The sequence below is a fragment of the Muntiacus reevesi genome, chromosome 2, assembly GCF_963930625.1.
Source record: "Muntiacus reevesi chromosome 2, mMunRee1.1, whole genome shotgun sequence".
NCBI classification, from domain to species: domain Eukaryota; kingdom Metazoa; phylum Chordata; class Mammalia; order Artiodactyla; family Cervidae; genus Muntiacus; species Muntiacus reevesi.
In genome coordinates, this window is record NC_089250.1 from 188622064 (window position 1) to 188647515 (window position 25452).

General features: G+C 49.7%; 1 protein-coding gene across 4 annotated transcripts in view; it reads left to right on the forward strand.

Moving 5' to 3' along the window:
• Positions 1 to 25452, forward strand: part of CIITA (class II major histocompatibility complex transactivator) — a 56143-nt gene that overhangs the window by 24615 nt on the left and 6076 nt on the right. For 3 of the 4 annotated variants that reach the window (XM_065920291.1, XM_065920293.1, XM_065920294.1), the window contains exons 2-15: positions 3757 to 3897; positions 4137 to 4232; positions 9064 to 9126; positions 9789 to 9869; positions 12664 to 12708; positions 13802 to 13942; positions 14768 to 14911; positions 15848 to 16012; positions 16523 to 16591; positions 17527 to 19177; positions 20090 to 20248; positions 21063 to 21134; positions 24285 to 24365; positions 24885 to 24977. In XM_065920291.1, the coding sequence (XP_065776363.1) occupies positions 3771 to 3897; positions 4137 to 4232; positions 9064 to 9126; positions 9789 to 9869; positions 12664 to 12708; positions 13802 to 13942; positions 14768 to 14911; positions 15848 to 16012; positions 16523 to 16591; positions 17527 to 19177; positions 20090 to 20248; positions 21063 to 21134; positions 24285 to 24365; positions 24885 to 24977 (2987 nt within the window). In that variant the 5' untranslated portion in view covers positions 3757 to 3770. The remainder of the gene's footprint in view (positions 1 to 3756; positions 3898 to 4136; positions 4233 to 9063; positions 9127 to 9788; positions 9870 to 12663; positions 12709 to 13801; positions 13943 to 14767; positions 14912 to 15847; positions 16013 to 16522; positions 16592 to 17526; positions 19178 to 20089; positions 20249 to 21062; positions 21135 to 24284; positions 24366 to 24884; positions 24978 to 25452) is intronic. The other variant, XM_065920292.1, reaches the window with a different exon arrangement.

A 25452-nucleotide genomic window follows, 5' to 3' on the forward strand; every position in this document is an offset into this window, starting at 1 on the left:
GTCACACATTTTGTTCGTGGAATTGCTGGGGTTAGTCTGGATCTGTTGTTACCAGATCTCACTGTCTGGAGAAAGAGGCAGATGGCTAGCTACAATGTAGGCTGTCAATAAAGACTACAGATTGGAAAAGGGGAGCAGGGCAGCAGGCAAGAATTGGGGCAGAGAGCTCTCTCTTCTCTCATCACCCTGGAGAGCACAGTAGATTGCTTGGTTGGCTCCCAGGACTTGTCGGGAGAAGTGAAGTCCTTCCCCCCACCTCCCAGCCTTGGCCCTGCTCCGAGAAAAGAGAGTTGGTGGCCCCATCTTTCAGTTCCACTTCCTCTAGTCATGGTTGGCTGGGTCATTAATGCAAGCCTGCTATGTTTGGGTTCCTGCCACCCCCACCCAACCCATTATAAACAGTCAAGCCTGGCCAGGGTGTCTCGCTGGACTGGAAAGTTCACCCTCTGTGATATCCGGGTCTGTGTTGAGACCCTTGAGAGCTAATGAGAGCTGTTGATGACTGAAAGGGAAAAAGAGCACCTGGGTGGTGGTGGTGAGCTGCATGTGTGTGTTTTCTCAAGACCCTCCCGTTTCAATTCCATTTTCTTCTGGCCCAGGCTGGGCACTTGGAAGTGTATCTTGGATCTTCTGGCCATTGCTCTTCTCACCTCCTCCAGGAAGCTTCTTTTGATTCTTTCCAGCATGTATCTGCCTCCCAAGTATAGTGGGTTGAATAGTGGACCTCCCCCTCCACCTCAAAGATATGTCAACATAAAACCCCCAGAGCATTGAGTGCTACCTTATTTGGAATAAAAATGTGAATGTAATTAAGTTAAAGATCTTGAACTGATATCCTGGTGTATCTGAATTGAGTGAGTGAAAGTTGCTCAGTCATGTCCGACTCTTTGCGATTCCATAGACTGTAGCCCACTAGGCTCTCCTAAGTCCATGGGGTTCTGCAGGCAAGAATACTAGAGTGGGTTGCCAATCCCTTCTCCAAAATGTACTCTTTAATATATTCATGGAATTCTCCAGGCCAGAATTCTGGAGTGGGTAGCCTGTCTTCTCCAGGGGATCTTCCCAACCCAGGGATTAAACCCAAGTCTCCCGCATTGTAGGCAGATTCTTTACCAACTGAGCTATCAGGGAAGCCTGGTTTATTTGGGTAGATTCTAAATCAATGTCCATTTAAGACAAATGCAGATTAGGAGATGATGTGAGCACTTAGGCATAGAATGGAGTGATGTGGCCTCAAAGTCACAAGTCAAGGAATGCCATCAATTCCCAAAGCTAGAAGAAGCAAGGAAGGGTGTCCCCCTAGAGCCTCCAGAAGAACCAAGGCTGCCAACACCTTGGCTTAGACTTCTGGCCTCCAGAACTGTGAGGGAATAAGACTTGTTGCTTTAAGCTACACTAGCCCTGTGACACATTGTTGCAGCAGCAATAGGAAATGAATAGATCATGGCATCATAGACTACCAAAACTGGGGGGAAGGCAGGGCCACTGGAGCCACACTGATGGAGCTTCACACTGGCTCCAGCCAGCAAGAGCTGTACATCACGGGTCTGCTGGGACCCTCTGAGCCTCAGGTCACTCATCTGCAAAGGTAAGACCATAAAGCCTACCTCCCAGAGCCAGTGTTTTGTTTCATTTTAACAGCTTTGTGCTGTGTTCAGTCACTCAGTCCTGTCCAACTCCTTGTGACCCTGTAGACTATAGCTCACCAGGCTCCTCTGTCCATAGAGTTTTTCAGGCAAGAATACTGGAGTGGGTTGCCATTTCCTTCTCCAGATGATCTTCCCAACCCAGGGATCAAACCTGTGTCTCCTGCATCTCCTACATTGGCAGTTGGATTCTTTACCACTGTGCCACCTGGGAAGCCCCCACACTACTCTTGCTCTTAACAACTTTCTTGAAATATAATTAAAATTTCAGACAATTCACCCATTTAAAGTACATGATTCAATGGCCATTTTAGTGTACTCACAAAGTTGTGCAACCATCCCCCATCAACTTTAGAATGTTTCATCACTCCCCACAAAAACCTCATACCTACTAGCATTTGTTCCCCATTTCCCTCCCCTCAAGTTTCCCCCAAATGTAGCCAACTATGAATTTGCCTTCTATCTGCAAAGATTTGTCTGTTCTGTACATTTTGTATAAATGGAATCATACAAACTGTGCCTTCATGTCTGACTTCTTTCACTTATCATGATGTTTTCAAATTTCTTCCATGTTGAAGTAGTATCCATACTTTATTCCTTTTTATGTCTGAATACTATACCATTGGAAAAGAGCCTGATTCTGGGAAAGATTGAGGGCAAGAGGAGAAGGGGGCAACAGAGGATTAGATGGTTGGACAGCATCACTGACTTGATGGACATGAGTTTGAGCAAATGCTGGGAGATGGTGAAGGACAGGGAAGCCTGGCATGCTGCAGTCCATGGGGTTGCAAGGACTCAGACACAACTATGTGTCTGAATAACAACAAGTATTCCATTGTATGGATATACTGCATTTTGTTTATCCATTTATTCATTGATAGTCATTTGAATTTTTCCATGTTTTGGCTATTATGAAACATGCTTCTATGTGCATTTGTGTACAAGTTTTTGTGTGGACTGAGCCAGGGCTGTTTTGAAGATTAAATGAAGTAGAACCTAAGGTATTTGATATGGCCTCCAACAATTAGTATACTTCCTTGGTGGCTCAGATGGTAAAGCATCTGCCTACAAAGTGGAAGACCCAGGCTCAATCCCTGGGTTGGGAGGATCCCCTGGAGAACAAAATGGCAACCCACTCCAGTACTCTTGCCTGGAAAATCCCATGGATGGAGGATCCTGGTAGGCTACAGTCCATAGGGTCGCAAAGAGTCAGACACGACTGAGCGACTTCACTTTCACTTTCCAACAATTAATAATGAAAGATATTAGAGAAAATGTGCCTCAACACCTTCAGTTTAGATATTAGGAAACTGAAGCATAGAGAGGAGCACAGACTTCCTTGAGGTCACCCAAGGCAGGAAAGCCTAACACCTAAATACAGGTCCAGGAGTCAGACTGCCCAGAACTAAATCCTGGTTGGGCTTGAGTTACCTTACATAGGTCATTTCACCTCTCTGAGCCTCAGTTTATGCATGTATAAAATGAGGTTAGTAATAGTACCTACCTCATATGATTGTTGATGTGAGAATTAAATGTGCTACACTGTGTGTCTGGCACAGAGTAGGTATTCTGTGCATCTTAGCTCTTATCATTCATGGTAGTTGCTAACAGCAGAACTTAGGTTCCCTGGCTCTCAGATATGAGATGTCCTGAATCTACACTTCTTTGGTTCCCTTTTCTGTATCATGGGCATCTTCCCACTGTGACAAAGATTCTTAGAGGAAGGATGTAGGGCTTCTCCTCCTCAATGTCCTGAACACATGTGAAAGTCTTAGTCACTCAGTTGTCTGATTCTTTGCAACCCCATGGACTGTAGCTTGCCAGGCTCCTCTGTCCATGAGATTCTCCTGGCAAGAATACTGGAGCGGGTAACCATTCCCTTCTCTAGGGGATCTTCCCTACCCAGGGATCAAACCCATATCTCCCACATTGCAGGCATATTCTTTGCCCTGAGCATATAAGTAGTGCTGAATGAGAAGCCTCTGTTCACTTCCTTTGGCTCCCGCCGACTCTCGCCCTCACCAAGAGAGCCAGCTGGGAACTGTGGTTGGTGTTAATTCTCTGCATCTTTCCAACACCCCATGAGCTGACTGCTGTGTCTCCCTTCCAGGTAGTGGACCAACTATGGAGCTGGGGCCTCTAGAAGGCAGTTACTTAGAACTTCTCAACAGCAGTGCTGACCCTTTGCAGCTCTACCACCTCTACGACCGGATGGATCTGACAGGAGAAGAAGAGATAGAGCTCTGCTCAGGTGGGCTGCCCTCCCTCGGGCCCCTTTCAAGGCCCTCCCCAGCCCTCTGCCAGCAGTGGAGATACCGCCCAGGGGAAGAGCTGGCCGCGGAGCTCCGCTCAGCACCACGGACAGCTCCAACTGCAGGCCAGGCTTGCTCCTGGTGGGGACCTCTCCCAGCCCGCCCTGCCTCTCCCTCCTTCCCCAGCAGCCTCCTTCCCAGATCTTTCCAGCTTCATCCAAGTGTCTTTTCCTCCCAGAGCCTGACACAGACACCATCAACTGCGAACAGTTCAGCAGGCTGTTGTGTGACATGGAAGGTGACGAAGAGACCAGGGAGGCTTATGCTAATATCGGTGAGAAAGCATTCTTAGTCCAGAAAAAGGACAATTGAGAAGAAAGATTCTTTTTTTCCCTTTTGTTAATGTCAATCATTCACCAGGAGTGAACAGGCCCTCCGTCAGAAATTAGAGCAAGGAGGATGGGGAGCGAGGGTTAGAAGGACAGAGAATTGGGAAAAGGGGAGATGAACACCAGGCAAATAAATTTAACTTTCCCCATCTTCTGCCACCATTTCTATACCTTTTTCTATCTGCTGCTTTTCTTTCTTTCCTTCCCACAAAGCCCATATCATACGCCCCTCCCTCCCTTTCTCCTCAGCTCCTAAGCTGAATTACTATAGTATTTGTAATAGCTTCCTGGGTAGTGGAGACAGAGTGAGAAAGGGTGGTTAGGAAGCTCTTGAGATAGGCGTCTGCAGTGAACGTTTTGACTCCAGGAAAGTTAGGACTTGATTTACTGGCAATAGGGAGCCATAAAAGGCTTCTGAGTGAGTGATAATAGTGGTGATGATGGTGATGATGGTGTTGATGATAGTGGTCTGGTGGTACCTAACACTTATGCTTACTTTTTGCTAGTTCCTGTTCTAAACACTCTACACACAGAAACTTATTCAGTTCTCATAGTCATCCCACAAGGCAGGTGTGATTATTATTTCCATTTTGTACACATGGAAGCCAATGTAACTACCATTGTGGGGGGGGGGGGGCGGGCATTTGTAGCCTACTAATCATGGTGTGTGTTATCACACTGAATCTTTACAAAAACAGAGGAAGTAGCTACTATCAGTATCTTCATTTAACAGATGAGGATATCGAGATTTAGAGAGACTAAAGCATCTACTCAAGGCTGCATTAGTGACAGTAACAGGCAGGTCTGAAATTCTAGCTTAGATCTTTCTTATTTCAAAGTCCTGACTTTTAACCACAAGAATGATCATATCTGGAGTGGGGGGGGGGTTTGCTAAGGCTTAAGCTGAGAGACTGTTTTGCAGCTTTAAATAGACCTACAGCTTTCAGACAAGGGCAGAACTCTTTGGGGAGGGGTGTTTCTGGTTTTTTTTTTTTCCTGGTGGAGTGAGGTAAAGGATCCCTCCTTCCCAGGTTCACCACTATCTCATACACAGGCTTTGCTGGATTAGGAAAACAATGACTCCTCTTCTTTTCAGGATGCAGCCCCTATTAAGAAGTAACAACTTCTTTGTGACAACCTAGGTGGGTGGGATGGGGTATGAAGTGGGAGAGAGAGGCCTTTTGTATACCTATGGTTGATTCATGTTGATGTATGGCAGAAAAGCAATTATCCTTCAATGAAAAATGAATAAATTTCAAAAACAAAGAAAAAGTCAAAATAAGAAAAAAAAAAAGGTGTAACAACTTGGATATCAAAGTTCAGACTGAATACCTGCGCCCATTTACCCTCTTGGCTGGGCACCCTTGCACAGTGAACAACCTGCACGGATGTTCTTAGCGGCCCTTTTCCTGGTATCCCAAGAATCACATCACTTAAGAGGTCTGGCATGAACATGGCTAGTCTCTCCCCAGCACATAGTTATTAACTCAGCATCATGCCTGCATGCGTGTGTGCATGCTCACCTGCTAAGTCATGTCCAACTCTTTGTGACCCCATGCACTGTATGTAGCTCGCCAGGGTCCTCTGTCCATGGGATTTCTCAGGCAGAAAATGGAGAGGAGCAGAAACTGCATGTGATTCAAAAATTATAGAACTGAGAGCCTCCCTTCTTCCTTTCCTACCTTGGAATTTCCTTGGAAGAAGCAGAAATGCTTAGGCCTGAGACTATTCACATTCCCTCAGAGCTGGAGGCAGTAATGAATGATTTGGGCTTTTTTCAAATCACTTAGGATTCATTTCCCCCTTAGGGGCATCTACACAGGAAGTGAGAGCAAGTGGAGGAGGCAGCTTCCTCCTCAAATCTGTGCTCGTGGCCTGCAGTCGTCTGAGACATCCCGAAGTATTACAGTGGCTTCCATGTGTGTAAAATGGGAATAATAATCATGCCTGCCTTGCGGGATGACTGTGAGGATTGAATAAGTTTCTGTGTGTATGTATTTAGAGCAGGATTGCAATAAGCATTCAGTAAATGTTAGGTACCACCTGACCACTACCATCAACACCATCATCATTATCATTTTCATTATCATCATCACCACTGTCATGCCCTCACTCAGAAGCCTTTTTTTCCCTTTTTTTTCCATTTATTTTTATTAGTTGGAGGCTAATTACTTTACAATATTGTAGTGGTTTTTGCCATACATTGACATGAATCAGCCATGGATTTACCTGTATTCCCCATCCCAATCCCCCCTCCCACCTCCCTCCCCATCCGATCCCTCTGGGTCTTCCAAGTGCACCAGCCCTGAGCACTTGTCCCATGCATCCAACCTGGGCTGGTGATCTGTTTCACCCTTGATAGTATACTTGTTTCAATGCTATTCTCTCAGAACATCCCACCCTCACCTTCTCCCACAGAGTCCAAAAGTCTGTTCTGTACATCTGTGTCTCTTTTTCTGTTTTGCATATAGGGTTATCGTTACCATTTTTTAAAATTCCATATATATGCATTAGTATACTGTATTGGTCTTTATCTTTCTGGCTTACTTCACTCTGTATAATGGGCTCCAGTTTCATCCATCTCATTAGAACTGATTCAAATGAATTCTTTTTAATGGCTGAGTAATATTCCATGGTGTATATGTACCACAGCTTTCTTATCCATTCATCTCTTGATGGGCATCTAGGTTGCTTCCATGTCCTGGCTATTATAAACAGTGCTGCGATGAACACTGGGGTGCACCTGTCTCTTTCAGATCTGGTTTCCTCGGTGTGTATGCCCAGGAGTGGGATTGCTGGGTCATATGGCAGTTCTATTTCCAGTTTTTTAAGGAATCTCCACACTGTTCTCCATAGCGGCTGTACTAGTTTGCATTCCCACCAACAGTGTAAGAGGGTTTCCTTTTCTCCACACCCCTCCAGCATTTATTGCTTGTAGACTTTTGGATAGCAGCCATCCTGACTGGCGTGTAAGGGTACCTCATTGTGGTTTTGATTTGCATTTCTCTGATAAAGAGTGATGTTGAGCATCTTTTCAAGTGTTTGTTAGCCATCTATATGTCTTCTTTGGAGAAATGTCTGTTTAGTTCTTTGGCCCATTTTTTGATTGGGTCATTTATTTTTCTGGAATTGAACTGCAGGAGTTGCTTGTATATTTTTGAGATTAATCCTTTGTCTGTTGCTTCGTTTGCTATTATTTTCTCCCATTCTGAGGGCTGTCTTTTCACCTTGCTTATAGTTTCCTTTGTTGTGCAAAAGCTTTTAAGTTTCATTAGGTCCCATTTGTTTATTGTTGCTTTTATTTCCAATATTCTGGGAGGTGGGTCAGAGGATCCTGCTGTGATTTATGTCGGAGAGTATTTTGCCTATGTTCTCCTCTAGGAGTTTTATAGTTTCTGGTCTTACATTTAGATCTTTAATCCATTTACTCAGAAGCCTTTTATGGCTCCCTACTGCCTGTAAAGTGAAAGTATTAGTTGCCTGGTTGTATCCAACTCTTTGTGACCCCGTGGACTGTAGCCCGCCAGGCTCCTCTGTTCATGGGATTCTCCAGGCAAGAATACTAGAGTGGGTTGCCATTTCCTTCTCCAGGGATCTTCCTGACCCAGAGATCGAACGTAGGTCTCCCACATTGTAGACAGATTCTTTACTCTCTGAGCCACCAGGGAAGCCCAGTTGCCTGTAAAATGAAGCCCAAACTTTCCCCAACATGAAACTTTTACTGAAGACATCTATCTCAAGAGTTTCCTAGCCACCTTTCCTCACTCTGTCCCCACTACCCAGGAAGCCCTCCACTTTCATCTTTCAGACTCTGCCCTCCATCTTTCAAGGTCTAGCTCCAGGATCCCTGCCTCTGGGAAGCCCTCCCTGATTACCCCAGCCCAAAATACACCCTCCTCTTACCTCTTACTATGAGAGCTATCTTTCCATTGGCTCCAAGGCATGCTCCACTTCATGTAATTAACCAGAAAGGGATAGCTACTCACTCCAGTATTCTTGCCTGGAGAATTCCATGAACAGAGGAGCCCAGCAGGCCATAGCGCGTGGGGTTGCAAAGAGCCACACATGACTGAACCACTAACACTTTCACTTTATTGAGTGTTTACCGTGTCCTGGCTACTGTGTTGATTGCTTTAAATGCAGAGTTTCCAATCCTCACCATCCACCCCTGGGTTGTAGGTACTATTTATGCTCATTACACAGATGAGGAAATAGGGGCCCAGAGAGGTTAAGTAGACCCAAGATTGTATAGCTAGTGGGGCGAGTAGGGAGTAGAGCTGGAATTTCAACTCAAACCCCAGACAATCTGGGCTTCCCTGGTGGCTCAACGGGTAAAGAATCCACCTGCAATGCAGGAGACCTGGGTTTGATTCCTGGGTTGGGAAGATCCCCTGGAGAAGGGAAAGGCTACCCACTCCAGTATTCTGTCCTGGAGAATTCTGCAGACTGTACAGTTCATGGGGTCCCAAAGAGTCAGACGTGACTGAGTGACTTTCACTTCACTTTCAAGACAACTCTGCTATGCTGCGATGTACTACTTTATAGCAATAGAGAAGTTTGCATGGATATATATCATCCCTTTAATTAGATTAAGAGCCCATGAAGGTTCAGTGTTCCTTCACTTATTTGATAATTCATTCAGCACACATTTATTGAACCCCAGTGTGTGCCAAGTCTGAAGGGTCACAGTTCCCTGATACCCAGTCCAAGGCCAGGCGTACAATAAGCATTTGGTGAGAAATAGTTGATTGACGATGCTTTTTCTTGTCTGGGCAGCGGAATTGGACCAGTACGTCTTCCAGGACACCCAGCTGGAGGGCCTGAGCAAAGACATTTTCAGTAAGTTGACCAGTTCTTGTTTTCTTTTTAACTTTTTATTTTATATTAGTTTCCCTGCTGGCTCGGCCAGTAAAGAATCTGCCGGCAATGCAGGAGACCTAGGTTTAATCCCTGGGTTAGGAAGATCCCCTGGAGAAGGGAATGGCAACCCACTCCAGTATTCTTGCCTGGAGAATTCCTTGGACAGAGGAGCCTGGTGGGCTACAGTCTATGGGGTTGCAAAAAGTCAGATGCGACTGAGCGACTTTCACTTTCACTTTTTATATTAGAGTACAGCTGATTAAAAATGTTGTGATAGTTTTGGGTGGATAGTGAAAGGACTCAGCCATACATCCATTCTCCCCCAAAGCCCGCTCCCATCCAGGCTGCCATATAACATTGAGCAAAGTTCTGTGTGCTATACAGTAGTTTCTTGTTGGTTATCCATTTTAAATATAGCAGTGTGTACGTGTGATCTCAAACTCCCTAACTGTCCCTTGGTTGGGGGGCGGGGGGCAGTTCTTGGCTCAGCCTGAATTTCCTTCCTTGTTCCTGGGGAGCACTGAAATACCCGAGGACCCCCCCTCAATGAGTGATCACATTCCCTCCCAACGGAGTGTCAGTGGGGACGTCACCTTGGACGTCCACTGACTATGTGTTGGTGTCTTTGGTTTTTCCCAAAGTCGAGCACATAGGATTGGAAGAAATGATCAGCGAGAGTGTGGAGGTGCTGGAGGAAGCAGGGCAGAAAAGTCAGAAAAGACGTGAGTGAGCCCCCCTCCACCCCTCCCCACCACCCTCCCTGCCACCCCCACTCCCTGATCTGACCCAGCCTTGCTTGACTGCTGGCCCTGCCTCGGTTCTAAAACCTGGGACGACTCCCAGTTGCTTCCCTCCTTGAGTCCTGTCTGCTCTGCCTGAGCTTGGGAGTCCTCCCACCTCTCCCCTCACTCCTGCTCCCTAGTGATGCAGGGAGGAAGCTGATTGCCCAGGATCACATGGCCTCTTTCCTGCTGGGTTTCTGCCCCTGGCTGTTTTGGCATCCAAACAGACCTCTGGGCTCTGGCTTCTCTTTCATCCTTAGTTGTCACCCCCTGTTTAAGGGAGAGCTCTTCAAGCACAGTTTTTCCCTAGCAAGATCTGGGTTTGAGTCCTGGATCTGTTATTATAGTCCGTGTGAATTTGGGCAAGTACCTGCATCTCTCTGAGCCTCCTAGTCAGTCTCCCTGCCTCCTTAATCTGCCCTCATCTGGCAGCCAAGCTGGGCTTTTAAATGCAAATCAGATCATATTGCTGCCCTGCTGACCTTCTGGGTTTCCACAGTGGCTCAGCGGTAAAGAATCCGCCTACCATACCAGAGACTCCTTTGGTTGAATCCCTGGGTTGGGAAGATCCCCTGGAGGAGGAAATGGCAACCCACTCCAGTAATACTTGCTTGGAGAATCCCGTGGACTGACTGAGAAGCCTGGCACGCTACAGTCCGTGGGTTCGCAAAGATTTGAACACGACTAAAGCGACTGACTCATATGCACACTGACCCTCCAGTGGCTACAAAATACATACCACAGGCCTGTATGACCTGGCGCTTCCCACCTCTCCAAACTCACTGTGAGTCCCTATGTGCCTGTCACTCTGCCTTCTTTCCATTCCTGTAATCCGTGTATCCTTTCCAGCCCCAGGGCCTTTGCACTTGCTGTTCTCTCTCTCTGAGATGCACCCCCTCCCCCATCTTCTTCCCATTATGGGCCTGGGAATCTCTCAGGTCTTGGCCAACATGTCACCTCCTCCTGAAAGCCTTCCTTGACTACGCTTTCCATATAACTTACCTCACCTATTTTCACCTTGTTTGTGTCTCTCTGTCTCTGTAGCACTTGTCACAATCTGGATTTACTTTATTTATTGCCTTTGCTGAGTTCCCTCACCATGAGGACCTTGTCCTTACTTATCCCTACATCCCCACCACCTGGCATGTGGCTGGCATGCAGGAGCACCTCCATAACTATCCACTGAGTGAAAATTTCCATAAAATGGGCATAACAGTTGATCAAGTGCTTACTATGTGCCAGACCATGTATAAGCCCTGAACCTATATATTGAATTTGAACAGGTAAGTGGGTGCGTGACATGCAAATTCAAAATGTGCAAAGAATATTCAGTGGGAAAAAATTCTCCCTCCCACCCTTTCCCCCCAGTCCCTTATTCTCCCTCTCTGAAGACAACCTATGTTGCCAGTTCCCTTTTGGTCTTGTTAGAAATATTCTATTCAGGCACTTTCCTGGTGGTTCAGTGGTTAAGACTCCACACTGCCAACGCAAGGGTGTGGGTTAGATCCCTAGTCAGGCAACTCAGATCCAACATGCTGTGCAGTGTGGGCCAAAGATTTTTTTTAAAAAAAGAACTATTCTATTTGTCTAAAAGTCACCTCTTAAAAAATATTTTTTCATGCAAATGACCACCTACACTCTTCTGTACCTGGCTTTCTCCATTTAATGTGTCTGGGAGGATATTTCTGTAGCAGTGATGGAAAGCACATGGTCCTGCCTTCAGGGAATTTCCCTCCCTTCCTTTCTTCTTTATTTTCCTTTCTTGCTCCCTCCCATCCTTTTTCTCCTCCTTTCTCTTTTTCTCTTCTTCCCTCCTTCCTTCCTTATTTCTTTCTTTTCATTTCATAAGCATTTCCCCTAATATTTTATTATGGAAAACTTCAACATACAGTAAAAGTGAAAGAGCTACAAGCAACTGTATACTCACCACTTATATTCTACCATCGGTGTTTGGCTATATCGGGTTTGACACGTCTCTAGCCATCCCTCTATTCATCCACCCATCCACCCATGTTACTTTTGGAGCATTTCAAGGTAAATTGTGGACACCAGTACCACCCCATACGTCCTCCAGTGTCCTCATTATTTTTAGGGTATTTCACTGGGGGATGAACTGTAATTTGCTTCATCAGCCCCTTGCTAAGGGACATCTAGGGGTTTTCTCTCATGTGTTACATGCTTAATACTCACTCATTGATTTCCAATGCACTCCTGAAAAGTAGGAATCACTTCCCCCGTTTTAGAGATGAGAGAGCAAAGACTCAGAGATGCTGTGTTGCAGACATACACAGCTAGGAAGCTCCAAAAGCAGGTTGATTATTATTATTGTTGTTATTTTTAAACTCAAACTCCTCTTAGGAATTCCCTGGCACTCAAGTGGTTAAGACCCCGCGTTTCCATTGCAGGAGGTGAGGGTTGATCCCTGCTCAGGGAAGTAAGATCCTGCAAGCCTTGCAGTGCTGCCAAAAAAGCTTAAAAACTAAACCAAACAAACCTCTTCTGTGTGCCCTCTGTGGTTCTGCCTCTCCCTGCGCTTCATTGCTCCAGGTTCTTCAAGATGGGGTTCCGGCTTAAGTGGATGAGTAGGGGCAGAAATGGTTGGGGTCAGGGGAGGAAAAGGGACCCCAAGACCACTTCCCAGCCACTTAAGGCAAGGCCTGCTGCGGCCCACGAGCCCCTCCGGGCTTGGAACACCCCTACCCTGAGGCTGATGACTGTGGTGTTCTCTCTGCAGCCTTCCCAGAGGAGCTGCCTGCGGATCTGAAGCACCAGAAGCTAGGTGAGCAGGGCAGGTGGGCAGGAAAGCGGGGGCCCCTTCAGGTTCGCACGGAAACTAGCATTTGAAAGTCGGGGTTCAGAGAGGCGAAACCACTTGTCCGAGATCACACAGAAGTGAGAGGCGAGGCTTGGATTCAAACTGAGATCATGATTCCATAGCCCATTGCTCTGAAGTTCAAGGACTGCTGGGAGATTTCACTCCTCCTAGGAAGCCCCTCCAATGATGCCTCCCTCCTCTTAAGTCCGAGTGAGAGCTGAGACCCCCACCCCCCACCCCTACCACCTAGTTCCACTGCGCCTGCAGGTCACATGTGTCCTTGCAGAGCACAGTCACCTCGGACCGGCTAGTTACCCAGTGTCCTCCCGCCCTCCTTACAGGCCCCATGCCTCAGTGAGCCTCTCCTCCACGCTCACCATCCCCACCCCACCACCCACCAGATACTTCCTCCCCTCCCCTCCCTTCCTCTCCCCTCCCTTCTCCTCCCCTCTCACTTGGTTGTTTTTGCAAAGCTGGGGAGACCAGCCTGTCTGTGGGGAACCGATTGAGGAATGAAAGCCTCCTAGTCTGACGGAGGAAGCCTGGTCCCTGCCCTCAGCAAACTCTAATGTGATGGAGAAGTCAGGGATCCAGCCCACAAAGATGATGGAGAAATAGTCTCTGTCTTCAGGGGAGCTCCCAGTCTGAAGTGGGAAGGCAAGTGTCCGCCCTCCAAGGACTCGCAATTAAACAGAGGAGATAAATTTCTGCCTCAGGCTGATGGGCAGTGTTGGGGTCTCTTAGGGTCCCTGGGGACTCAGTGACTGGCTGCAGAGGGTGACAGGGACCTGGGCTAACAGGACTGCCCACCCCTAGGTTTCCATGGTAGGAAGCGCTCAGGACCCAGCCATAAAGAGGAGGCTGGGGCTGGTGACTGAAATGAACAGAGCAGTTGCTGAAATGAAACCAGCTTCACCCAGGCCTGAGGACAGGTGTTTCCTTCCACTACCAGCAGAGAGATCCACCCTGCCCTCCTCCACCCCCAAGAAGGCCCCTCTAGACACCACCCCCCCCACCCAGATCTCACCCAGCCTCTAACATGCCCCCTTCCTCACAGCCGAGCCCCTCACCATGCCCGTGGTGACTGGCACTTTCCTGGTGGGGCCAGTGAGCGACTCCTTGGCTCAGCCCTGCCCGCCGCCTCCTGCTCTGTTCAACACGGAGCCAGCATCCAGCCAGACCAGGCTGAAGGACCCGGGTATGTTAGGGGCTCCAAGAGGGTGGGCTTCTCCGCTCCCTGGAGGTGCCCCAGGAGTGGCTGTGGCAGCAGGGACGGAATTGCTCCCCGTGCCAGTGTCTCCTCCACTTCTGTCCCAGCCAGTCTGGTCCTTGGGTCCCCATCCACTCATTCTGTGCTGGAGAGTACGTCTGGGAGGAAACGCATCCCCGGGAGATACAGCAGGGAATCCCCGCCAGTTAGGGAATTCACCCACCAGCCCTGTGCTTTCATCAGGTGTCAGCTAAGCACCCTCTCTGTGACAGCTACTCTGCTGGGTGCCAGCAGCACCACCAAGGGCAGGCCAACACAGCTGCGGCTCTCTGGTAGACCCGAGCCCTTTATAAGGGTGTCAGATATTCACTGGAGTTTCCTTGGTCACTCAGACAGTAAAGAATCTGCCTGCAATGCAGGAGACCTGGGTTTGCCAGGGAGGGAATGGCAACCCACTCCAGGATTCTTGCCTGAAGAATTCCATGGACAGAGGAGCCTGACGGGCTACAGTCCATGGGGTCACAAAGAGTCATGACTGAGTGACTAACACTTTCACTTTTTTTTCCACTAGATATTAACTCAGATGTTAATGAAGGGACTTCCCTGATGGTCCAGTGGTTAAGACTCTGCGCTTCCAATGCAGGGGGGTGGGGCTGATCCGTGAACCAGGGATCTGGGAACTAAGATCCCACATGCTGTGTGTGGTGCTGCCAATAATAATAATAATAATAATTTTTCTAGATAATTGAAATGTATATATATATTTAAAGATTTTAATGGAGAATCCCAAATCACCTTCTCTGTCTCTTGCAGCGCCACCTTCCAGTTCTTTGTTGAGCTGCCTGAGTCTTCCCGCGGGATCCATTCAGATTATCCCCACTCTCCCCACTCTGACCCAGGGGCTCTGGCCGATCTCAGGGACTGGGACAGGGGTCTCCAGTATACTCATCTACCAAGGTGAGTGTGTGAACCCTGGGGTCCTCTGCCTGTGACCTGACTGCTCCTGTATCCCATGTCCCCCCCCCCCCCACTCCCACCCAGGTATTTGACAGGTGTAGCCTAGCACCTTTTCATGATCTTCCTTCCCCAGAACACCCTTCTCTGTCCCCATGTCCCAAAAATCAAAGCAGAGGAGCAGAGCTCCCCAACATGGTCTGAGTGGACCCACCACCCACCAAATGGCTAAGTGGCCTTTTTTGGGTCACTTTCCCCCACTAAGCCTTCTTCTTTTTAAACAAACAAACAAAAAAACCCACTTTATTATATTTTAAAATCACGACATCATTACATGCTAATTAACAAGGCACACAACAATAACACACACTTACAAGAGTTCCCGAGTCTCTCCCCCACTCTTTTGGTATACCGTTGTGAACAGTTTGGTATGCACGCTTGTATAGCTTTCTCTGAACTGCCTTGTTACCAGGTCAGCAAAGTGGTCCCTGCTGACCTGCCCCATTGAAGGGTTGGGATGCGTCCAAGGGAAGGGATGCGTTGGGCTCTCAGGGAGAGAGAATATACCTAGGAGAAGCTTCCATTTGATTCAAGAACTTCCTCTGAAAGTTGCTTGCCAGTTTTTGTATAATGAACTGGTGCTCCAGGAGCAAGAGATATCTAGGAAAACGAGCTCTGACCACATAGTGGGGAAAGTGCCTAGTAGTATTTGCCCTTAAGTTCCCTGAGATGACTGTTCCCATTTCACAGATGGGAAAACCAAGGCTCCAGAAGCTAGCTGTAATTCCAGAGCTCTTTCCTCAACTCCATCCTGAAATGACTTCCTTGGGAAGTTTCCATCCCCTTTCCCCAGCCCCTCAGCCCCACAGCCTTATTTGGAGAAGGGGTGACCCAAGTGGGCTCCTAGCTGATTCTATAGTCCTTTCCCATCTTCTGTAGGTGAGATGCCCCCGGCCAGCCAAACACCCCCATCCAGTGACCCTGCTGTCCAGAGCCTTCCCAAGTCCCCAGACCGGCCCGGCTCCGCCAGCCCCTTTGCCCCGTCTGCTGCTGACCTCCCCAGCATGCCCGAACCAGCCCTGACCTCCCGCGCAAACCTGACAGGTAGGAATCAGCCTGACCTCTGAGAGTTACCAGAAATAGAACTAAAGGTTCTGGGGGAAGGAACTGCCTCAGACAACGAGATCCACCCACAGAGCTGCCTGCAGGGACTGGCAAGTTGTATTTGTGCAAAACAGGACAGGGTGTCCTGGGAGGTGGATGCATGGGAGGGTGGGCGAGGGGAACAATGGGAGAATCCATGTCAAATCTCAGCAGTTTCTTACATGCAAGAAAATAGGCTCAATGCACCCTGATCTGAATTGCCAGCAGAACCTGGAGATTTTGATTTTAGCATTCATATTATGATTTCTAAAACACTGGTGAAATTTTTAAAAGTACAGCCGGCCAAATAAAGACATCTTTGAATAGGATACAGCCTCAGGTCACCACCTGGGGACACTCAGCCCATGTCAGCTCTGCCCTTGGCATACTCAAGGGACTGATGACCCAGAGAGAGGGAGGTCTCCAGGATGCCCCTCACTGTAACTCTAACACGAGCTTCTTCCCCTCCAGAGGATGAGATGTCCCCCACCAAATGCCCAGCAGCTGACGGGGCCTCCAGCAAACTTCCCAAGTGGCCTGGTGAGTGGTGGCAGGGTCCCTTGTTGGCTCATTCATTCACGTGCTCATTTGGTCCCACCATCATCCCATCATTCATTCCACCAGTTACACCCACACTTAGAGAAATGTTTACTGAGGACCTGTCCCCCATAAGCCCATACTATGTGTCAACATTTTCTTGTTTGCAAAGCTGGGAGAATGAAGGAGGGAAGGGTGGGTGACTGAGAGAATGGATGAAGGCAAGAGTGGGTGATGAGCATGAGAGAGTAGAAATGAAAGGGTGACTTAGAGAACGGCCAGACAGCTGAGTCGGACCCCGTCCCAGATACACTTACAGACACATGAGATGTAGTCAAGTCGCCAACAACCCCAGTAAGATCCGCATTTTACAGGTGAGGAAACTGAAGCATAGTGGGGTACTTCACGTGCTCAAGAGAACAGTAAAAAGTTGAACCAGACACATGGATTCTACTATCTTAGCTCTTAACACCCCTTCTCCCATGGCCTCCCTATGGTGAGCAAATAAAAGAATGTTAGCAACAAGGTCCTGCTGTCTAGCATAGGGTCCTGCTCAATGTTATGTGACAACCTCAATAGGAGGGGAGAATGGATCCATGTACATGTCTGGCTGAGTTACTTTGCTGGGCATCTGAAACTATTGCAATATTGTTGATCAGCTATACCCCAATATAAAATAAAAAGTTAAAAAAAAATGAAGGCTAGTGAGTGAATGGAGTGGATAGATAATCAAGTGAGATGAGGGTATGACTGGGTGTAAGAAGGAATGAATGAGTGTCTGGGTAACTGAGTGAGGCCGCTAATCAAGAAAGCGCTCAGGGAAGGCTGAGATGAATGGATGAAGAAGCTAGTGATGGGGGCCGGGCTGGCCTCACAGTGGCCAGTCCTGCCGCGAGCATCCTCCTCTTTCCCCCTCCCACACCCTTTGACCTGCGCAGAGAGTGTGGAGCAGTTCTACCAGTCACTACGGGACAAGTACCAGGCCCAGCCCGCTGGTCCGGAAGGCCCCCTGGTGGAGATGGAGCTGGTGAGGGTGAGGCTGGAGAAGAGCAGCGGGAAGAGCCAGGAGAGAGAGCTGGCCACCCTGGACTGGGCAGAGCGGCAGCCGGCCCAAGGGGGTCTGGCCGAGGTGCTGCTGGCTGCGCGCGACCGCCGGCAGCCGCGTGAGACGCGGGTGATCGCTGTGCTGGGCAAAGCGGGGCACGGGAAGAGTCACTGGGCCCAGGCCGTGAGCCGGGCCTGGGCCTGCGGCCAGCTGCCACAGTACGACTTTGTCTTCTGCATCCCTTGCCACTGTTTGGACCGTCCGGGGACTTCCTACCGCCTGCAGGATCTGCTGTCCTCCCTGGGCCCGCAGCCGCTGCCGGTGGACGATGAGGTCCTTAGTTACATCGTGAGGAGGCCGAACCGCGTCCTGCTCATCCTGGATGCCTTTGAGGAGCTGGAAGCCCACGACGGCTCCCTGCACAGCGCAGGGGGCCCTGGGTCGGCAGAGCCCCGCTCCCTCCGGGGGCTGCTGGCGGGCCTCCTGCAGCACAAGCTGCTGCGGGGCTGCACCCTGCTGCTCACGGCCCGGCCGCGGGGCCGCCTGGCCCAGAGCCTGAGCAAGGCCGACGCCCTGTTCGAGGTGGCCGGCTTCTCGGCCCAGCAGGCTGAGACCTATGTGAGGCGTTACTTTGAGTCAGAGGGGACCGCCGAGCACCAAGAGAGGGCTCTGGCGCTCCTGCGGGCCCGGCCATTCCTCCTGAGTCACAGCCACAGCCCCACCGTCTGCCGGGCCGTGTGCCAGCTCGCGGAGGCCCTCCTGCAGCAGAGTGGTGAAGCCCAGCTGCCCTCCACCCTCACGGGCCTCTACGTGGGCCTGCTAGGCCCAGCAGCCCGCGACAGCCCCCCGGGGGCCCTGGCAGGACTGGCCAGGCTGGCCTGGGAGCTGGGCCGTGCGCACCAGAGTGGCCTGAAGGAGGACCGCTTCCCGTCGGCGGAGGCGAGGGCCTGGGCCGTGGCCCAAGGCTGGTTGCGGCCCACCCCGGGGGCCCCGGAGGCCGAGCTGGCCTTCTCCAGCTTCCTCCTGCAGTGCTTCCTGGGGGCCGTGTGGCTGGCTCTGAGCGGCGAAATCAAGGACAAGGAGCTGCCGCAGTATCTGGCCTTGACCCCGAGGAAGAAGCGGCCCTATGACAACTGGCTGGAGGGCGTGCCACGCTTCTTGGTCGGACTGGTCTTCCAGCCTCGCGCCGGCTGCCTGGGGGCCCTGGCGGGGCCGGCGGCCTGCGCGCCGGCGGACAGGAAGCGGAAGGTGCTCACGAGGTACCTGAAGCGGCTGCAGCCCGGGACGCTGCAGGCCGGGCGGCTGCTGGAGCTGCTGCACTTCGCCCACGAGGCGCTGGACCCCGGGCTCTGGCAGCACGTGCTGCAGGGGCTCCCGGCCCGCCTCTCCTTCCTGGGCGCGCGGCTCACGCCTCCCGACGTCCACGTGCTGGGCCGCGCCCTGGAGGCGGCGGGCCGAGACTTCTCCCTGGACCTCCGCAGCACTGGCGTCGACCCCTCCGGGCTGGGGAGCCTCGTGGGACTCCGCTGTGTCGCCCGTTTCAGGTGGGGGCTGGCGACAGGAGACGGGGCTCCTTGGCCTTGGACACCTACAGTGTGTCTTGGTGCTATGCCCAGTGCTGACTCCGTGGGGTGGTCTCATTTAGAATGAATGGCAGCCAGATGAGGGCAGACGTGATTCCATCCTTTTTTTTAAGATGAGGAAGCTGAAGCTCAGAGGGGGACAGTAGCTTGTCCGAGGTCACACAGCCAGGGAAGGACAGCATCATTCTTTCAACCAGAATGTGAAGACTGGCTTTAAGCCAGGCCCTGGGTCACGTCTGGAATCTAAGACTGATCTGGGTTTGAATTCATTTTCTTCTCTCCATCCCTTAGAGATGGAAACCCCATCAAGCCACCATTTTGTCATGGTGGGTTTAGGGCCATAGCCTCCCTCAACCTCCCTGCCTCCATTCTCCTGTTCCACTCCACATTATATTCCACCATCAGCACAGTCTCCCTAGAAATTGCATCTGATCATATTCCATCCTGGCTTCCAATCTTTCAGAGGCACCCCACCTCCCTCAGGATGAAGAAAAAATTCCTTAAATTAAGGAATCTAAATCCTTCGGTGATCTGTTTGATCATTTAATCACCAGAAGATCTCTTCCACCTTCCCCATCAGCATAATTTAACCATGCTGTAAGGTCTACAACATTGTCATTCAACTGAGAATTTTCCACTGAGCTTCCTGGTAGCCAAAGCAAAAAGGGAAATAAAACCATTGGGAGAGTTGAGTAAACGGAAGAAGTGGTAAGGGCTTGAGTGGTCATGCAAGACTCTCTAGAGGAAGTAGGGGTTGTGTTGAGGAAGGACAGTATCTAAACAGGTAGGAGGTTCCTTCATGGAGCTGCTCCCCCACCCCCATCATGGTCTAGCCTGGTCACCGTGCCCGGGTCTGAGGCCCTCCCTTCACAGGGCTGCGTTGAGTGACACTGTGGAGCTGTGGGAATCCCTGCAGGAGCGTGGGGAGGCCAAGCTACTCCGGGCGGTGGAGGAGAAGTTCACCATTGAGCCTTTCAAGGCCAAGTCCATGAAGGATGTGGAAGACCTCGGCAATCTCGTGCAGATCCAGAGGTGAGGGGGAGGGGGCATGGGAGCTGGTCCAGGCCGCACAGGACTTAGTATTAAGTTCGTCATGAGCACTTCCAGTGCCTCCTCTTTTGGGGAAACCTCCCAAGCCCCTCTCCCATCCCTGGGCAATGACCATCTAGAACCTCTAACTGTGGTTGCTGCCCAGGCATCTATCACTGTGTCTACTTCCAGAACTTGCCATCATAGACCCACTTCTTTCCCAGCTAAATCTAAGGACACACTTTGAGGGACGTCCTCGGCGGTCCAGTGGTTAAGACTCTGCCTTCCAATGCAGGGGGCATGGGTTTGATCCCTGGCCAGGGAACTAAGGCCCCACATGCTGCGAGGTGCAACCAAAATTTTTTTAAAAAATAAATAAATACAGCCAAGGGGATATTCTCTCCTGCTAAGTGTTCATCCAGTCACACAAGTGACACCAGGGCCAACTTTCAAGGCAGCCAGGACCAGCATCCCCATTTTATAGATGGCAGAGGTCTGAGGTTGAGAAGGTGGAGGAGACATGACCGCAGCTGTCGTTCCCTCATCTCTTCATCATGCATTGTTTGAGCACCTACTGTGCTCTGTCTGGGGTGGGTGTGGGTAATGCCTCCTCTAAGGCTCTTTTCTGTGAAACACACAGTGATGCCTTAACAATGTCCTTTTCGGAGGTTCTTTTCTTTTTTAACAAGGGGGCAATAGGAGCCCAAGGAAGGCTGTTCTTCCAGGAAATTCTGGGCACTGGGGCAGTAGGGCACGGAGGAAGGGCTCAGTGGCAGTACGGTGCCAACTCTCCACTAACATCGCCTGCTCTCTCCAGGACAAGAAGCTCCTCTGAAGAAGCAGCTGGGGAGCTCCCTGCTGTCCGAGCCTTAAAGAAGCTGGAGTTTGCGTAAGCCAAGGGCTAGATCGTCTTGGGTTCCCAGAGGTTTCTCCTCCAGCATTAACTAGGCTGGTGCCACCAGAATTCAGATCAGCTCTCAGAGTCATTCTTAGCCTCTCGTCCCACCCCCCCCCCGCCACTCTGGAAACCAGCTTCCAGCAGCTGGGGCATGGCCGGACCAGGCTAGTCCTGGAGGGTCTCACGGGTGAAGCTAACCAGTCCATTTGCTGGTGAAGATGCTCATTTGCATCCACTCATTCAACAGATCTATTCCTATGGCTGAGGCCACTGTTCTCAATCAACTTGCTGTCCAGTGTAAAATTACCACCTGCTACTGTGATTAGTGGCTGGAAACTCAAGGGTTATGAGAATGCAGGCTTAGGGGGCTTCCTGAAGGAGGTAATGGAAGTATTGAAGCTAGACAAAGGAATAGGAATGAACCATGCTGGGTGGAGAAATTGTTATTATCTCCCCATTGTACAGAAGCAAACACTGAGGCCTAGAGGGTGTAAATTGTTTGTCCAAAGTCACAAATGTCAGATCAGCCTGGCTGGCTTTTGCTCCAATGCAGGAAAAAGCTCAATTCATAGTTGGATCTTCTTAGGGATCTTAAATCATCTGATGATTAGGAAGGAATTATTAAGCACCTACAGTGTACTTGGTGCCGTTTGTATGTAATCTCTTTAATTTTAAAAGCTGGGAGATAGTTATTATTGCCCCCATTTTACAGATGAGGAAACTGAGGCCTAGTGAGATTAAGTAACTTGCCCAGGGTCCTCGATGGGGCACCCACAAGCTGCCTGCTCCTCCTGATCATGGCTTCCCTGGCCCTCCAGAAAAAGCCAAGCATTTCTTCTTTTGAACAGAGAAAGACAAAGTGCCAAATTTGTGCAGAGGTAAAAAAAAAAAAAAGTGTTGCTGAAAAGAGGAAACATATGAAAACAACTACCAAGGGCCCATTCTGGCTTTGAATTATTTTCAGCTTCAAAAGCCCCTAGCTTGAGGTCGGAACTGTGCTCTGGGGAGCAGCAGCCGTGGGGTAGAACACAGTCCAAAACCCGGAGGCTAGCCACCTGCAGGCCAGAAGCCCCGAGAAGTTCTGAGGAAAGAAGGAAGGAAGGAAGGGACTATTTTGGGTGTCTGACTGGCAGCTACCATGTCCAGTGCCCTGTTGGTCTCACTTGCCTATAGATGAGGCCACTCAGCCACTCGGAACCCTGCAGTGGACGCTGTGCTGGTGGACGCTTCTCCCGATTCAGGCCCCCTTTACCTCTTCAGCCTTGCCTCCTGCAGTCTGCAGCCACGTGCATCCTCTTGATGGTCCAACCCCTGGGCCTTTGCACTGGCTCTGCCTACTGCCCAGGACTCTTTTCCCCAGGTGTCTGCATGGCCAATGCCTACACTTTTCTTCTGGTTTTCAGCAAGAGAGATCTTTTCTTTCTAAAAAAAACTTTAAAAGATATTCATTTATTCATTTTATTTGGCTTCCTCAGATCTCAGTTGCAGCCTGAAAGATCTTTGTTGCATCACGCGGGATTTTTCCTTGCGGTGTATGAGCTCTCTGGTGGTGGCACACAGGCTTCATTTCTCCATGGTGTGTGGGATCTTAGATCCCCCACCAGGGACTGAGCCTGTATCCCCTGCACTGCAAGGGGCAGTCTCAACCACTGACCCACCACGGAAACCCCTGAGAGAGGCCTTTTCTGGCTCCCGTATTTGAAAGTACAATTCTGCCCCGCTCGCACTGGACTTTTCTCTTATAATCACTTATAATCTCCCATACCAGACAGTTTGCCAGTTTCTCTGATTATCCATCTTGCCCCTGGGTATGTTAGCTCCACAGGGGTTTTGACTTTTGTCTGTTCTGTTCATGGAGATCTGCGTTGACAGGTTTGATGGGCCTGGCACCCGGTAGGCAAGCAATATTTGGTAAATGAATTCCTTAATCTTTTCAAAAACCTTCTAAGACTAGGACTAAATTTGAGAAGATGGAGACTCAGAGGTGAAGGAATTTGTCCAAAAGGTCCCAGAGAAGCTAAATGAAAAGTGTAGCCACTCAGTCATCTCTGATTCTTTGCAACCCCATGGACTGTAGCCCACCAGGCTCCTCTGTCCATGGGATTCTCCAGGCAAGAATACTGGAGTGGGTTGCCATTTCCTTCTCCAGGGGATCTTCCTAACCCAGGGATGGAACCCAGGTCTCCTGCATTGAGGGCAGATTCTTTACCATCTGAGCCACCAGGGAAGCCAGCCCAGATTCAAATCAGATTTCAAATCACCCCATCTCATGACCTTTCATTAAGGCTGGTGATTCCCAGATTTTGGGGTTTCAAAGATTGAGAATATTTTGAAGTGAATTTCGGTGACTCTGTGCAGTTACCATCTTTTAATTTATATCCGGTATGCTCATTCAAGCAAGTGAAATAACCACTGATGGCACCATAATTTTATCAAAATTGAAACATTATAATGTCAAAAAAGTTCAAAGGATATAATTTCAGAATAAAAGATGGTTCTTTACCTTGAGTAATTTAACCATATTTTAAAAAAGAGAGAGAGAGCCCTTTGTTGTCTTTATTTTTCTCATTCCCTTGAAGTCTGTTCTAAATGCCCATCCAGGCTGTGTGGCCTTACGTGAGTTAGCTAACCTGTCTGTGCCTTGGTTTCCCCATCTGTAAAATGGGGCTAAGGAGGGCTCCTAGTTCAGAGTCATTGTGAGGATTAAATGAGATCTGAGTGATGAACCCGCCATATTCTTGGCATATAAAAAGTGCTCAGGAAATGGTTCTGTTTGTTATGAAATAGCATGGAAAATATGTAAGTCATCTTTCTCAGGGCTGGAGGTGGTTCCTCAGGCCAACATTTGGGAACCATTTCCCCGGGTCAGGGTGGGAGAAGGCACACATGGATGATGACAGGAGTGAGACCTGCCTCCCCAGGCAGAGATGAAGGCTGGGAGCCCCCAGCTGGGAGCCCCCAGCTGGAAGCCCAGCGGGCCTCTTGAGTGGGTTTTGTGAGATCTGCCTGAAGTAGAAAGGAGTGGGGTCCCACCAGGTGGGGTAAGGATGAGGTAAGGTCTCAGGGGGGCCTGCCTTCTGTGGGGTCAAATAGCAGGCCCATGGCTGTTTCAGGGTCTTGACTCTGCCCTTTGCCTCCTAGGCTGGGCCCCGTCTTGGGCCCACAGGTTTTTCCTAAACTGGTGAAGATCCTCGAGGCCTTTACTTCCCTTCAGCACCTTGAGTGAGTATAAACCCTGGAATTTCTCCAAACCCTGACCCTGTTTGTCCCTTTCTCCCTGCTCCCTTAGTGTGGCTGGTGTGAGTGACTGGATGCCTCCACTGCAGGGAAGGGATGAGAGATGGAAACAATAAAAAGAAGTTGAATCCTTTTGTGACCTTTGAGACTCCCCCTCTCGTGCTGCTCCCAGCAACCTCACGGGGAATGTAGGGGTGAGGAATGTGATCCATTTGTACAGTTCAGGTCTTGAGAGGTTGGGGTACTTGCCCCAGCTCATGGGGCTCCCAGAAAGGAAAACAGAGATTCAGGTCCGTGGGGAGTCAGAACCTTGTCCCCTGATTGGCCACCTGGTGCCCCCAGGTGATGAAGATGCTCTCATATTCTCGGAACTCAGCAGCATCTGGCCATGGTGTGTCCAGGGGTGAGGGGATCAGAGGAGGCTGCTGCTGGGTTGGAGGGTGGGGGAGGGTCACGTGGCCTCTGGGGTGCTGTCTGATGCCCCTCATCTGATTCTACCTGCAGCCTGGACTCGCTGAGCGAGAATAAGATCGGGGACGAGGGTGTTGCCCAGCTCGCCACCACCTTCCCTCAGCTGAAGGCTCTGGAGACACTCAAGTGAGTGGGCTGGACTTGCCCTTCCTGCTGCATTTGTCCCTAGAGTCCCACCTTTTAATTCTTTCATTCCCTCATCCATTCAATCATGCATCTGTTTAGTCATCCACCCATTCATTCAGTTAGTTAGTCCTTTCTTTAATCAGCCATTCTACTAATTAATCAACAAATATATAAGAAGCACCTATTTTGTGCAGACGCAGTTCAAGGCCCTGGAGACCCAGCTTTAAGCAAAGCAAAGTCCCTGACCTCAGGGTTCTTCTAGGGTGGGGACACAATAAACCAACAAACAAATATCCATAATTTTGACGTGTGCAGTAATGAATGTAAGCAATGTCTCATGAGAGAAAGTTAGACCGAGGGCGAGACAGGAGAGCTAGGTTAGGATTTATCTGTAAAACATCATTAGCAAGATAGTGAATTTTGATTAAAAAAAACTGTTCTGGGTTTGAGGGAGTGGGAAATGGATATGAGGCAG